At 36.4% G+C, this 13692-nt stretch overlaps 1 protein-coding gene and 1 long non-coding RNA gene across 8 annotated transcripts in view; one reads left to right on the top strand and one right to left on the bottom strand.

Annotated features, from left to right (window-relative positions):
- The window catches only part of dsh (Segment polarity protein dishevelled), a 96390-nt gene that overhangs the window by 46438 nt on the left and 36260 nt on the right, over positions 1 to 13692 (top strand). For all 7 annotated transcript variants that reach the window (XM_087343585.1, XM_022059240.2, XM_087343584.1 and 4 more), the window contains 2 exons: positions 842 to 1009; positions 10828 to 11058. In XM_087343585.1, the coding sequence (XP_087199711.1) occupies positions 842 to 1009; positions 10828 to 11058 (399 nt within the window). The remainder of the gene's footprint in view (positions 1 to 841; positions 1010 to 10827; positions 11059 to 13692) is intronic.
- Positions 4168 to 13256, bottom strand: LOC147874717 (uncharacterized). Its single transcript, XR_015533810.1, has 3 exons — positions 13096 to 13256; positions 6534 to 6676; positions 4168 to 4328 (listed from the first exon to the last, which is right to left on the bottom strand). It is a non-coding gene; the product is annotated as an uncharacterized LOC147874717 (long non-coding RNA).

The following is a 13692-nucleotide window of genomic DNA, read 5'->3' as shown; positions in this document are numbered from 1 at the left end:
GAAAGTTATTCAGTGGGAGCATTTACCTGGACAGATCAATAAATTGGCTTATGTGTCAACTTTATCAAAATTCCTTTGACTTCAGCTTCCAGCAAGATGGTGCACTACATCACTTTCATCTAGAGATGCAAGAACATTTGAGTTCTACATTACTACAGTGATAGATGGGATGTAGTTCCTAAGAAGACATTTGGTAATCCTGGCTACCCCTGTCACCAGACCAAACACCTTGTGACTAATTTTTAGGGGGGGGGGGGGGGGGGCATGTGATTGATGCTGTGTTTGTGCTACCATTGCCAACAGACATTTCTGAACTGCAGTGTAGGATCATTGAACCAGTGTTTCAGTTATGAGGGACATATTGGTGAAGGTCTGGGAAGAAATTAAATATTGGATTGATGTCTGCTGTGTGACTTGTGTGTACATCAAATGCCTCTAGTACTAATAGGAAGCATTCAGAGATTCTCTATCAGTCTCTGTATGTCCTATGAATAGTAAATGCCAGTTTTAATTTCTATGAATTTTTCAAAGTGTTTACTGCTTTTTAAATTGCATTGTATTGGTTTTACTACCTTGACTCAGTTTATAGAATTTAATTTTTGGTAAAGGTGTGCACCATGTAAAGGTTGTGTTGATATTAATGCTCACAAGGCTTTAAGAGGTGGATGGTATCCCTTACAAGGCTCAGAAGTAGTTGTACTTCTTTCCTATGGTGAACACAATTCCTTCTAAACTAAGTTTGCCTTCATAAAATCAGTTTGGAGAGTGTTATATTCTGCAGTGCTGATTTGCAACGTAAACATTGTTTCTGTTTTTAAGTATCTGCTTATACTTTGTGCAGGTTGCGATGTTGTAGACTGGTTACATGCTCATGTAGAAGGTTTCCTTGATCGTCGAGATGCTCGCAAATATGCTTCACAGATGCTAAAAGCTGGCTACATTCGACATACTGTCAATAAGATTACATTCTCAGAGCAGTGTTACTATGTTTTTGGAGATCTCTGTACAGGTAAGTATGTCAAGCTTCTGTTTTGATGAATACAGTATTGTTTTTTCTCTTCCATATTTGAGATTATTTTAAAGAGAAAAAAATTCATAGCGTCATTAATCCTTTGCAGTCCTATGTCAGACTGAGTCCGCCATTTAAAAATCTGAGTTCCAGTCCAATGTCGGACTGAGTCCGCCATGTATTTTATGAATTTTATACGTGATCTGGAATCAAACTGAGGCTGGAAAACAGTGTCAGCATATCATTCAAGCCTTCTTATTTGCACTAGTTTTATCCTAGTTTCCCTGGTATGTGTACCTTATAATAGTGAAAGGAGGCAGGAGAGAAACGTAGTGTTATTCTGACACGTGTCCAAGACAGCCATGATTCCACACTAAGTGTCTTGCCATACATCATATAGTCAAGGAATACCATTGGGTGTGTAGCTGTCATATTTACTTACAATATAAATATTTTATATCTGATAAAGTTATAAAAGAAATATTCCATCTTCCTAGTAGGAAATTCTATTTTTTAAACTATTTTTGACGCATAGAGCCATCCAGCACTGGTATATGCATATTAATTCGTCTTCTTATCTAGCATTCTTTATGTGTAGTGACTTCATCATTTACACTTTGCGTTCTATTTCAAATGTACGGTGTTGAACTTAGTCTTGAACTTTCAAACACAATCAGCGCGAAAGGTAGCATAGCTCTTAGATTGTGAAATCCAATGCTTATACATCGTATATCTGTAAGCAATAAGGGATGTTTAGACGTCGCCAAAGTCATATCTACCAATTTGGTCTTGCTTTATTCTCTACTGAATGACATCAAGCAGAAAAGCAACATTTACTACACATCTCACTAGTGACAGTGGTACAGTCTGTGGAAAATATTTCACACAGTTAGTATTCAAACAAGAGGAACTGTGATCCTCTCAGAACATATTTTCACCATATTTAGCAAAGTTTCTTCCATTTTATGCAAGTTATAAAAGAAAATCAAACCAGTTCATAATAGTTGTTGAATTTATACAACTTTGCGATATTTAAACAGATCAGCATTTAAAGGGGACCACAAAGGGTTAACAACAAAGACGAAGTGTTATATCCATTTACATTTCTTCAGTTAATCAGGATCTGTAGATGTGTAATAAACTTCCTTGTGGGCGGATAGCAGCAGATTTATTGATGAAGTTTGTATGATGCATTTAAAATCTCTGTGGCTGTGGCTCCTTGTTTTGTTATGAATTTTTTACTTTTACTTTCCTTCATTAATGAAGTTCATCAGAATTATGTTGTGATGGCAACAGCTTGCTTCATGAATAACCACAAGTCATGAAGTGTTGACTTACATCACTCTTACTGTAAATAAATAACTTGCAGCAATGGCATTCAAGGTCATTATTGTGAGCCAGCAATAATGTTGGTTCCTATTGCTGCAGCAATTTTACACCAGTGAACTTGGTTCCCATTATTGTAACTGTTCTCCAACAATGATCTCCATCCCCATCCCCATTATTGTAACTGTTCTAATAGACCTTGGTTTTTATTGTTGAAACATTATTCTGATAATGACCCCAGGTCATGCTGGTTGCTTTGTTAATAGGAAATATGTGACAGGCAGTCATAGATGGGCTTGTAAGGTGTTCTTCACTCAATCTAGAGCATGAAAAACACCTAATTGAGAAATATGTGATCCTGTTTGCATAGAATTTTTAATAAATTGTCCACAGTCGCTCATGAGTTGATAAAGAGTGAGTGCAGCCTTAGGTATTGGCAGGTTGAGGTCCCCTAATATAGTGGTAAATGACAATCTTCCTCATTTATATGCAGTTAATTTTTTTCTTTTTCAGAACAACTTAATAAGAACTAACTCTTTTACCTTTCTTTGACTTTGTATCATGCATTGTAGCTGGCTGTGCAACACACTTGCATACTGCTGAATAATTAACTATAGTGTTATAGTTTGGGTGACATCTGTGTAGTACAAAAATTTAAATAACTTATTTCAATATAGTGAATGTTAAAGGAAGGTCAGGATAGAGTCTGAGTGTATATACCAAATGGCCAGTTGAGTTACTTGGACCAAACAAAGTATACAGATGTTTTGTCTCAGTATTTATTGATTTAATAGTTTTGGGAATGTATAATTAACTACCCTGGAACTATTAGAAAGTCAACAAGAACTGAGAGTGGGGAGAAACTCCCATGAAATGAGGGAGCAGTTAGATAAATTAAATAAAGATATTCAGACGGCCTGCAGAAGAGATAAAAATACATATATTAGAAACGTATGTTTAGAAATAGAAGAACATGCTAATCACCATCAAAATAAAGATCTTTTTGCTAAACTCAGAAGACTGGCAAGAGAATTTAAACCTCAGACTTGGGTCATAGAAAGCAATTTGGGTGAGGAAGTAACAGAAATTGAGAAGATTTTGGATGTCTGAAAATTATATTGTCACAATCTTTTTCAAAATTTAGATGATGGTGATACCTGGGAGCCTGATATAAATTTGACATTAGAACTTGAAATTCTGCGGGATGAGGTGGAACCAGCTGTCCACATGTTAAAAAAGGGAAGTCTTGTGGGCTGGATGGAATCTCTTCTGAGATTCTGAAGGCCACGAGAGGCTAAGGAATAGATATCCTCCTAAAAATATGCCAAAATATATGGATTACAGGAAAATGGCCTGAAGATTGGACAGAATCCATCTTTGTTCCAATATATAAAAAAAGGATCAAAGAAGAAGTGTGAGAACTGTCGTTTAATAGCATTAATATCGCACGCCAGCAAAGTCATGTTCCAGATCCTACATAATTGTTTAAAGGCCTTTTTAGACTATCAAATACCTGAAGAACAAACTGGATTTGTTAAAGGCAAAGACACAAGAGAACAACTTTTAAATGTAAGGCAAATAGTTGAGAAGGCCAGGGAATTTAATACTTCGGTTTATCATTGCTTTTTGGACTATGAAAAGGCCTTCGATTCCTTGAAGTGGAGCCATCTCTGGTGAATACTTGCTTACATGGGTCTCCCTCCTCACCTGTCGAAACTGATAAGATCACTATACGATTCAAATGTGGCCATAGTAAAAATACAGGATAAGATCTCGAAAACATTCTGAGTCAAAGCCGACATTCATCAGGGATGTATCCTGTCCCCGTTGTTTAACATATATGGTGAATATGTTATGAAGATCACCCTGGATGGATGGGATAATAAACAATCTGCGATACGCTGATGACTCTATGTTGTTAGCAATATCCATGGAGAATCTGATGGAATTGATGGAGAGGGTGGAGAGGCAGTGTCATGAGGTAGGAGTACACCTAAATAGACAGAAAACAAAAATCATGATTGTAGACTGTCAAAACAATAATAGACCTGAAATAGGTCACATCACAGGTTGCGAAGTGGTCTCAAAATTCTTATATTTGGGCTCTCTTATCTCTAATAAAGGTGACTCCACCAATGAAATTAAAAGGCGAATCATAATGGCCAAAACATGCATGGTCAAACTGGCAAAGATCTGAAGAGACACAGGCATCATGATTAACACCAAAAAACGCTTGGATAACTCTTTGATTTTTTCAGTATTTAATTATGGAGCTGAGTTATGGACAGTGCGTAAAAAAAGACCACGATCGCATAGACGCCTTTGAAATGTGGTGTTGGAGAAGATTACTATCAATACCCTGGACTGCCCGTCAAACTAACATGTCAATATTGAATGAGCTCAGAATAGCGCATTGCTGATCTTCCAAGATCTATGACCGAATCCTGCGGTATTTTGGGCAGATTTATTTTTTATTTAGTGTTCTGTCTGACGACAGGTCCATATGAACAGGATCCTTCCATCCTTTTCTCGGACTGGGACCTGTTCATATACGTTCTTGGCAGATGATCCAGAAGTGGTTTGCCATTGCCTTCTTCTGTGTGTGAATAGAGTAATTGTTGGGATGTCACAGAGAAACCGGGGAAGCCCCCGGAGGAAAACTCCGTGTTGGCTAGACCACGGCCTTGCCCAACACAAGTTATAAATTCGGGCACCACCGGGAATCGAACCCGAGACCCCAGGATTACAAGGCCAGCGTTCTAACCGCTAGACCACCGTGGCAGATTATGCGAAGAGAAAGTGGCCTAGAAAAACTGGTCGTGGAAGGCAAAGTCCAGGGTAAAAGGCCACGAGGAAGATGCCCAGCAAGGTGGATAGATCAAGTGAGTGTGCCCACTGGAAATCCGCTCTGAGATGCCACTATAAAAACACTGGACAGGGAAGAATGGCGGCAGGAGATTCGTCTGGTCCTGCAATTTGAGGTCACGACACCTCAGTCATGAGGCAGTACGATGAAGAAAAATTAACTAACTATATCCCTGGTAGCAGAACCCACAGGTCCAACACTGACTACACCAAAGTCTGCCACCAGACTATATCCTGAACCATCTCCATCCATTTTCCATCCCGACAGCCCACCTCCTTAAGATCTATCTTGATATTATCCTCCAATCTCCTTCTTGGTCTGCCCATTGGTCGTTTTACAGAAGGATTTCCCACCAAAATTCTGTGTGCACCCCTTGCCTACCTCATGCATTCTACATGTCCAGCCTGTCGAAGCCTACTAGATTTTACTATCCTCATTATGTTAGGTGACCTGTTCAATCCACACAGTTCCTCGTTATGTAATATTCCAAATTCCCCACTTAATTTCGTCCTTCATAGGTCCAAATATCTTCTTGAGCACCTTGTTTTCAAATACTTGTAATCTATGTTTTTCCTTCAAGGTAAGAGACCATGTTTCACAGCCATACAAGACAACATGCAAAATTATTTGTTTATAGATCCTGATTTTGGGAATATATACTAGGCATAAATTATAGCATTTCTTATTAGAACACTTGGACATAATTTTACTGCATTGGTCTCTGCGTACATTCAGGTTCCTATTTTCAAGAATTTTTTTTAGTTATTTAGAAATTAATTTACATTTAATGATAATTATTAACTACATTTCACATATTCAAATATTTTATCTGCCATCTGATTACAGGAATGGTAGGTTACATGAGAATGGCTTGTGTAAATCAGCATAAGAATTGAAAATATTTTTAGAGGAATCATATTTGACAAATATAATACCAGAGAATATATTTCCTACACCTAAATTGTGAAAAAATTGTTTGTTTGGAAGGTATAAAGTTAAGAGATTTGTTACAACAAAGGGCAATTTAACTCATGCATATTTAGAAAGTTGCTCTATCAGAACAACTTACAATCACTGCCTTACTAATTTGAGATATATCTGGAGAGAATCTGTAGTTGATTCTTTGTATTACATTTTACATTAATAAACTAATTTTTTGCCCAAGAAATTATGATGTACACCATATCAGTGAAGACACACAAGTTAAATTTACCCAGGTCTACGTTCTATAGACTCAAAGATGAAGACATTTTTCAGTGCTGTCTAAGTTATGTCTGATATATTTCTATTTATTTCTGAGAACAGTAGATGTTACTAATATATTTTACATACATAAACCACTGTTGATGGTGATTTTTTGTTGCCAAACATGCTTGGAATTAACAAGAGACATATACAAACAAAGTTTGGTCATATGTATCTTATGATATTCATGGAGATGTGAATTCAAGTAGCATTCACCAAAGTCACAGGCACTGCAAAGATCAAAAGAGATGGCATCAACTTAACGTTCAGAACAAACTAAAGGAGTAACATAATCAAGATAGATAATTAAATTAGTCTTTGTAGATTCAAATTTAGTGAAACCATTTTGTCAAGGGTTCAATTTAAACTTAATATAATGTGCAGTATGGCCATATGTAATAAATTCAGACACTTCAGAAACATAGCAAAGAATAGAGGTATGTAAAACAGAAGGCTATAAAGTATGGAGGCTGTGAAATTCATTTTCACTATGCATGTTTTAATATTAATGATACTGAGCTTTCTTTACTTTTTATTGCTTCTGGCAAGTCATCATGTAAGTGTGAAGATCCTATTAAATTTCAGAAGGCCACCAGAGTGGATGAGACACATGTTAAATGTAAATAAATGCAGTGGTCTTTGTCTAGCCATGGTGCAAATAAGATTTGTTCTCCTATGTGGCAGTTAATACTGCCATTTTTATGCGCCAAGTACTCACAAAGTGTTCAAATAGAGATGGTTCATATGAACAGACAATCGACTATGGAAATGACTAAGGCACTACTTGCCATGGGTAGTAAATTGTCAGATGACGGAACTCACTTAACAAATGGCAATGTTGAACTTAATCCCTTAAAGCCCAGTGGCAACTATGCATACCACCTGCTCTTACAATTTGTAAGTTTGAATTTTACCGCAGAGAGTATGTATGGGTTTCATATAATTTTATAATTCTCACAGTAAACAGCAATTATTTCAATAAACAGCCTTAACAAATTGATCTTTATAACTGAAAAGTGTTGTGCCATAAAAAAGCTTTCTTCACACAGTACCAAATCAATAATGGCCAAAATATAAAATATTCATTACACAGTATTGCAACCGCAGAGAAGGCATGCACATAGAAACATGTTCGCTTGATCCAAGAATGCACTGAGTAATGGCTCATTTAGTATAGTGTCAAGTGGCAGGGATTTCTATACAGGATAATGAAAAGTCACATCCCATATTATAATATTTGTCCATGGTTACAATTCAGTAAAATAAACACATAATGCCACTGTGATTATACAAGTGCCCATGCAGGTCACATCATGTTGTAACCTGCTTGTGCCAGTCCAACATTTTGTCTTTCAACAGTCAGAGTCCAAGGATGTTATTTTAACAAATGCACTGATTATTCACTGTTGAACACTGCCTGGCATCTCACCTTTACTTAACTTGCCATAATGAGTTTAGGGATACATTTTTCAATTTGCATGTGCCAAAAAGATTGACATTATCTCGTCTGGTAAACTGTTTTCACGACACAGAAGTGCACAGGACAGAAACCATTCTAGTCAACCTTCATTGTTATCATCAATATCCATTAAATTTTGTTGCTCTCCATGAAAGTCATTGGAAAACTTTCTCATTAGAATGGATTATTCTATGGAAGTACATAAGGTTGCAAAGATTTTAAACTTCATTCATATCATGTGCGTGTCCTGAATGAACACATGGAACATGATGAGGAAAAATGACTTCAGTACAGGTAGGCCCCGCTTTACGACACTTCATTTTATGCTGTTTCACATTAATGCCCTTTTAAAATAATAATGAAAATATAGAACAAATATAAGAAGAAAATTTGAAAACGCAAACATAAACGCAGGAAGTGGGTACCTAAGCGGTGCTAGTGTCTGCATCAGTTGCTTTCTCCTTATCTGCCAGACTTGGTATTTAATGTTGATGAAACAGGGCTGTACTGGAAGAAGTTGCCTGGTAGAACGTACATAGCCTGTGAAGAGAGGTCTGCCCCTGGTTTTAAGGCTGTAAAAGATCGGCTTATATAACTTCTGGGTGGTAATGCATCAGTCACTTTTAAGTTAAAGCCGAGGTTGGTGTACCATTCAGAGAATCCACGTGTTATGAAGGGCATTGTGAAGACTCAACTTCCTGTTCTCTGGGGCTCTAATAAGAAGGCCCATCCCATTAACGCCACCCCATTATGCCACTGTCAAAGAACATCAATAAGGGGGCAGCAGTGACATTACTACATACTTCAAAGATGGCTCTAAAGGAACGAATTACTAAGTCAGATTTTAATTTTATTACTTATTTTATCTATAATTATTTTTATCTCATAATTATAAAATAACCACAAATTTTTAATGTAAAACACTTATATTAAGACTCTTATGGTTCAATTTTCGTAGTGATAGAACCTGTCTCATTTAAATACATTATAATTCTTCCTCGATTTACGCCGCTTCAGCTAACGATCCTGAGGAGGTGGAACATAACCCTGGGGCCTACCTGTATTACAAATGGTTTACAACCTTAATTTGAAGGGGAGGTTATAGACATTTTAGATGAAGTTTTCTGCAGTGATAAAGCATGGTTCCACCTAATTTGGTATGTTATTAATCTAAGCAGAATATGGGCTTCTGAAATATGCATATTGTCCATGAAAAACTGTAACACTCCTTACAAGTGAATGTATGGTGTGCTGTCTCTCAACAGAGGATAATTGGTCCATTTGTTGATGAACAAGATTGCTGGTTTCAGTAAGATGGGACCACAGCAAATTTAACAATGCAAATGTTGAACAAGTTCTTTGGTGGTCACATTTTTTGTCAAAACCTGTGTCCTCTTTACTGAATGTTGTGGACAAGTGGTTATCACTCCTGCCTCGTATTTGGGAGATCTAGGGTTCAATCTTCAGCCTGGAGACCGGCTATCTTGATTGAAGTTGATTAGAGTTTAGTAAATATCCATTTTCTATATGTTTGGTTTACATGCCAATGACTGTAAGTCAGGAACATTGATTCTATCAGTATGTAGAGTGTAATATGTTTTATATTGGCAAAAGCTATTTTTTCCAATAGAAATTAAGCAACATTTTTATAAGCCAAATTTTGTATTTACCTTTGGCATTAATTTCATATGGCTAAATGAATAAAACCCTTTGGTTCTTTGCAATAATTTTAATGAGTTACACTGATTAGCTTCTGAACCATTCATATTTATCATATTGGCTCGAGTATAAGCCATGTGCATATATAAGCCACACTTGATTAAAAAATAAAATCTCACTTTCAGCCTCTATAACTTTTTGAATTTTCTCCCTCAGTTACCAGTTAGATTTTAAAACATTGTTTAAGGTAAAAGAATTTTGCTTATAGTGATTTTTGCAATCATTCACACTGTCACAAGCTGTCAGCCAGTCTCACTAAAATTTTTGAGTATATTAGTTGCATTATGTGACAGCAAGAGAGAACACCAGACAAATGAGACAGATTCTGTTGTTATTAATTAGAATAATCTTTAGTTTCATGTGACAAACCACCCACTGCACTACCCAATTGTACAGGAATTCAGAATTTTAATTTCAATACTTATGGAGATTGAAAAGCAAGTAAACAGTAATGTAAAGCTGTCCCACTATACACCATGCAGGTGCGTGGGGGAGAGGAGGTATAGCTCCTATTCATTCTTGACCTCGGCAATAGATGGGGGTGAGTGGTCAGTATCACACCCCTGCTGCGCTTTACCCCGAAGAAAGGACCCCAATACCCTTTGGATAGGAGAACCGGTCTTGATGCAGAAGCTATAGGAAAAATCCTCTACCCCCACCAGGGATCGAACCCCAGTTGTCTAGTCCATAGCCAGTCACTATACTGACTGAGCTATGCCAGTTCCTTAGAAAATCTAGTAGAGGCAATAACAGAATGGGCACACAAGAATTTTTGAGCTATTTTATTACTTCTTAACTTGTTTGGATTATGATATTCTGGGTTGCAACACTGTGTTATCATGTAGGTGGTTAACAGTGTTGTGGAGGAATGTACTGTTTCCAGTTTTTAGGTGGAGGGTAGAAAGTTGAGGCATCATGTTCCTGCAAAATTCAAAATGTAAAGCATCTGTATGATTACATTGTCACTTTCATCACTATGAAAATCTCAAATCTTCACTTAACATTGTTTTAGTTGTTAAGGTACTCTTTTCGTTCATGTTTATGCTAATTGTGTTGGTCATTTGGTATACTTTGACATACAGTTAATTATTCACAGCTCATCACCATTTCCTGTGAAGGATATTTTGTTGGTTAAATAAGTAATTTATTTAAGGACATGTACCTATTGATGGTTGTGTTGAAAGAAAAAATGTTTTTCTGCAGCAATGTCAAGTCTGAAACTTCATGATGACTCCACATCATTGGATAGAGACACTGTTGGACCTCTGCCAGCACCAAACACAATGCCATCACCTTGGGGAGGCACTCACATGCCGTATTCTGGCACTTATCTACCTCACACAGGCACAGGATATGCTCCAATGCCATTTAACTACACAAATGAGCCATCGGTATATGGATATGCACGTGAGGAAAGTGTTCATAGTGGTTCAGGTAAGATAAATTAGATAATTCTAAACTAGTGAAAGCACTTATTTGTTGTTGTTTTTCTTAAAATAAAGTGGACTGAAATTGTTGTAATAAACTTCTGAATATACAGGTTGAATGTTCAGTACCATAAAATTTTTTATGTTCTGCAGTCTTGCACAACCTATTAAAGACTTTTTTGTGCTGGTCTTCTTTAAAGCACTTGGTATGGAAATGTAGCGCTACTGCAGTGTATGCTATACATTGACAGACTAAAATCAGTTGTTGGATTCATTGTGTAAAGCATTTGTAGAAATGTAATGGTGTACAGTCATGTTCAGAAGTGAAGATATGGAATGAACAATAGGAAGCAGGAAAGGAAGGGATGAAGAAAGAGCACCTGCTATAGTACAAAATAAGGACTCATATATCCAAGTAAGATTGTGTAACAGTTGTTGTGGAGGATCACATAACAAAGAATTCAAAGATATTGAATATTCACACTACATAGTTCCATCAGCTTAAGAAAACTGTTAGAAGTACTTCTTCTTGGTCAAGGTTTTTCTTAAAGTATAGTGAAATTGCTTCAGTCATCTATTACTCTTGTTTGTAGTTTATTCCCATAACTGATATATGAAATTTAACAATAAGGTAACCCTGAATTATTGTCACTAATTGTTAAATTCATGTTCTGAAATAAGAAGATTTGAGATTACAAAGTTTTTTCTGTTATTTATCACCATGAAGCTACATAATGATTGCTTTACGTGCTTTAAAGCTGTGTGGTCACCTAGTAACCAAACTAGAAACTTAGAACAGGAAAAATTTTAAGAAATATGAGGATTTTATATTGTAATTATTTCCATCACATTCTTACACTGCAGCACTAGTGTGTGATAAGAGAGAGTGAAAGCTACCAGTTTTGCAAAAAAACTTGTTTGATAGTTTAAACTTATTAAATTTTTGTTTAATTTTCTGTATTACTGTTTCCCTTTTTTGCATCAGATGTTCATTTATTTTCTGCATATGTATGTATAATATTTGCTGAATGCTTTTGATATGAGAGTAACTTCTTTTTAACTTCCATTCAATAACATTTACATATTCCCTTCCAAGGTTTGGGTACTGATTTCCCTGTCCCGAAGCAAATACTTGGATTTCTCTCTGTCTTTGCTTTTTCAGTAACTTATTTCTCACCTGACCACCTTATGAGGGCTGTGCAGGCATATTTTGGTGGTGGGGCTGCCACCTTACATTGTCCAAACTTGCATGGTTTTCTGTTAGAGGGCCTTCCCTTAGATGGGTTGATTTCTCTTTATCTGTTGTATTCTATCTGTTTTCCCTCTAGAACAGTTGCCTTCTCAATGGCTAATGAGCCTGTTTTGCCCTTTGGAGTGCTCTTAGCTTCCCTCTCTCCTCTTACTGGCTGGCAAGCTAAGCTTTTCTAACACAGTCATCTGGGTCTTGCAGAGTACTAAGCCCTCTCACTATAGCAAGGTGTCACTCCTTAGAGAGAGATAATATTTACATTGATTGTAATGTATTAGTAATTAATATTACTACAAGTGTTAATTCAATAGAAAATTGTAGCTTGCTGGTGCGGAATAATTCTTTCTATTAACTAGAGCAAAGCGCTCCTTTCGAAGCTCCTTTCGTCTATCAAGGTCATTCGGCAAAAAAGTGTAACGACGATGGGTCACAAAAATGTGTAAGATCAATATCAACAAATCGACAACAATGGTTACCTAGGAAATGCCATCTGTTTACTCAACATACAATGAAAGGAAGGGGATTAAAACACTTTGGGGGGGGGGGGTTGGTTGTGTTTTAAAATCTTGAGTAAGAAACTAAACTAACACCCCCAAATGGGGGGTTAAAACACTTGACCAACCTCCCCTTTGGGGGGGGTTAGTTTAGTGTCTTACTCAAGTGTTTTAACCCCCTTCCTTTCATTGTATTTATTGCCTAAATATAATTTAAATACAGAGAAGTCAGTTTTCATAATCATAATATATTGAATGAGCAGTATGACTTGAATGAGTAGTATTATTAGTATTAGTTTACCTTGTTGGTGTTGGCACTTCAAATAGTTGATAACGTTTTCTTTCACTTTTTTCATTTCTTAAATAGTTATGATGTTTTAGTTCTTTACGTCGCTGTTCAGAGGCCAACTGTCAGGGAAATCTTCATTTTCAAGAATGCGATGTGCTACTTCTGGAGCAGTGATCATGTGACTGTCTTGGTAGTTGGTGATCTCGTACCTGTGAAGCATTATTTGCTTACTCAGCATTGTTGTGTTGGTATACCAACACAACAGTGCCGAGTAAACAAATAACGTAACATTGTTTGATGACGTCATTTTTTGATAGACGACAAATCACATATTTTTGTATAAGATTACGTTGTATATTAATCATGCATTCAATATCATCAGAAACTTTTTCAAAAATTGTATATGGACAGTGTTTGTGTCCCATTAATTGAGAGATGCGTCCAGTGTATCCACTGTTGGACATTATTTTAACTGCATATAACAAATATACTAATAATTTTTTCACTTGCGTTAATATTTTTAAAAAAAATTCATTGTTGAAGATGTCTGTGTTGTAGGGTGTTGTACTGTATAGTCTGTTAAATGTAGGTAGACATTTCAGAGGCACT

The sequence above is a fragment of the Zootermopsis nevadensis genome, unplaced genomic scaffold (genome assembly GCF_977971745.1).
Source record: "Zootermopsis nevadensis isolate Lab colony 2312 unplaced genomic scaffold, Znev_1.0 Znev_ptg000006l, whole genome shotgun sequence".
Classification (NCBI taxonomy): domain Eukaryota; kingdom Metazoa; phylum Arthropoda; class Insecta; order Blattodea; family Termopsidae; genus Zootermopsis; species Zootermopsis nevadensis.
The sequence above is the reverse complement of the archived record's forward strand: the minus strand, read 5'-3'. Positions and strand labels throughout refer to the sequence as shown.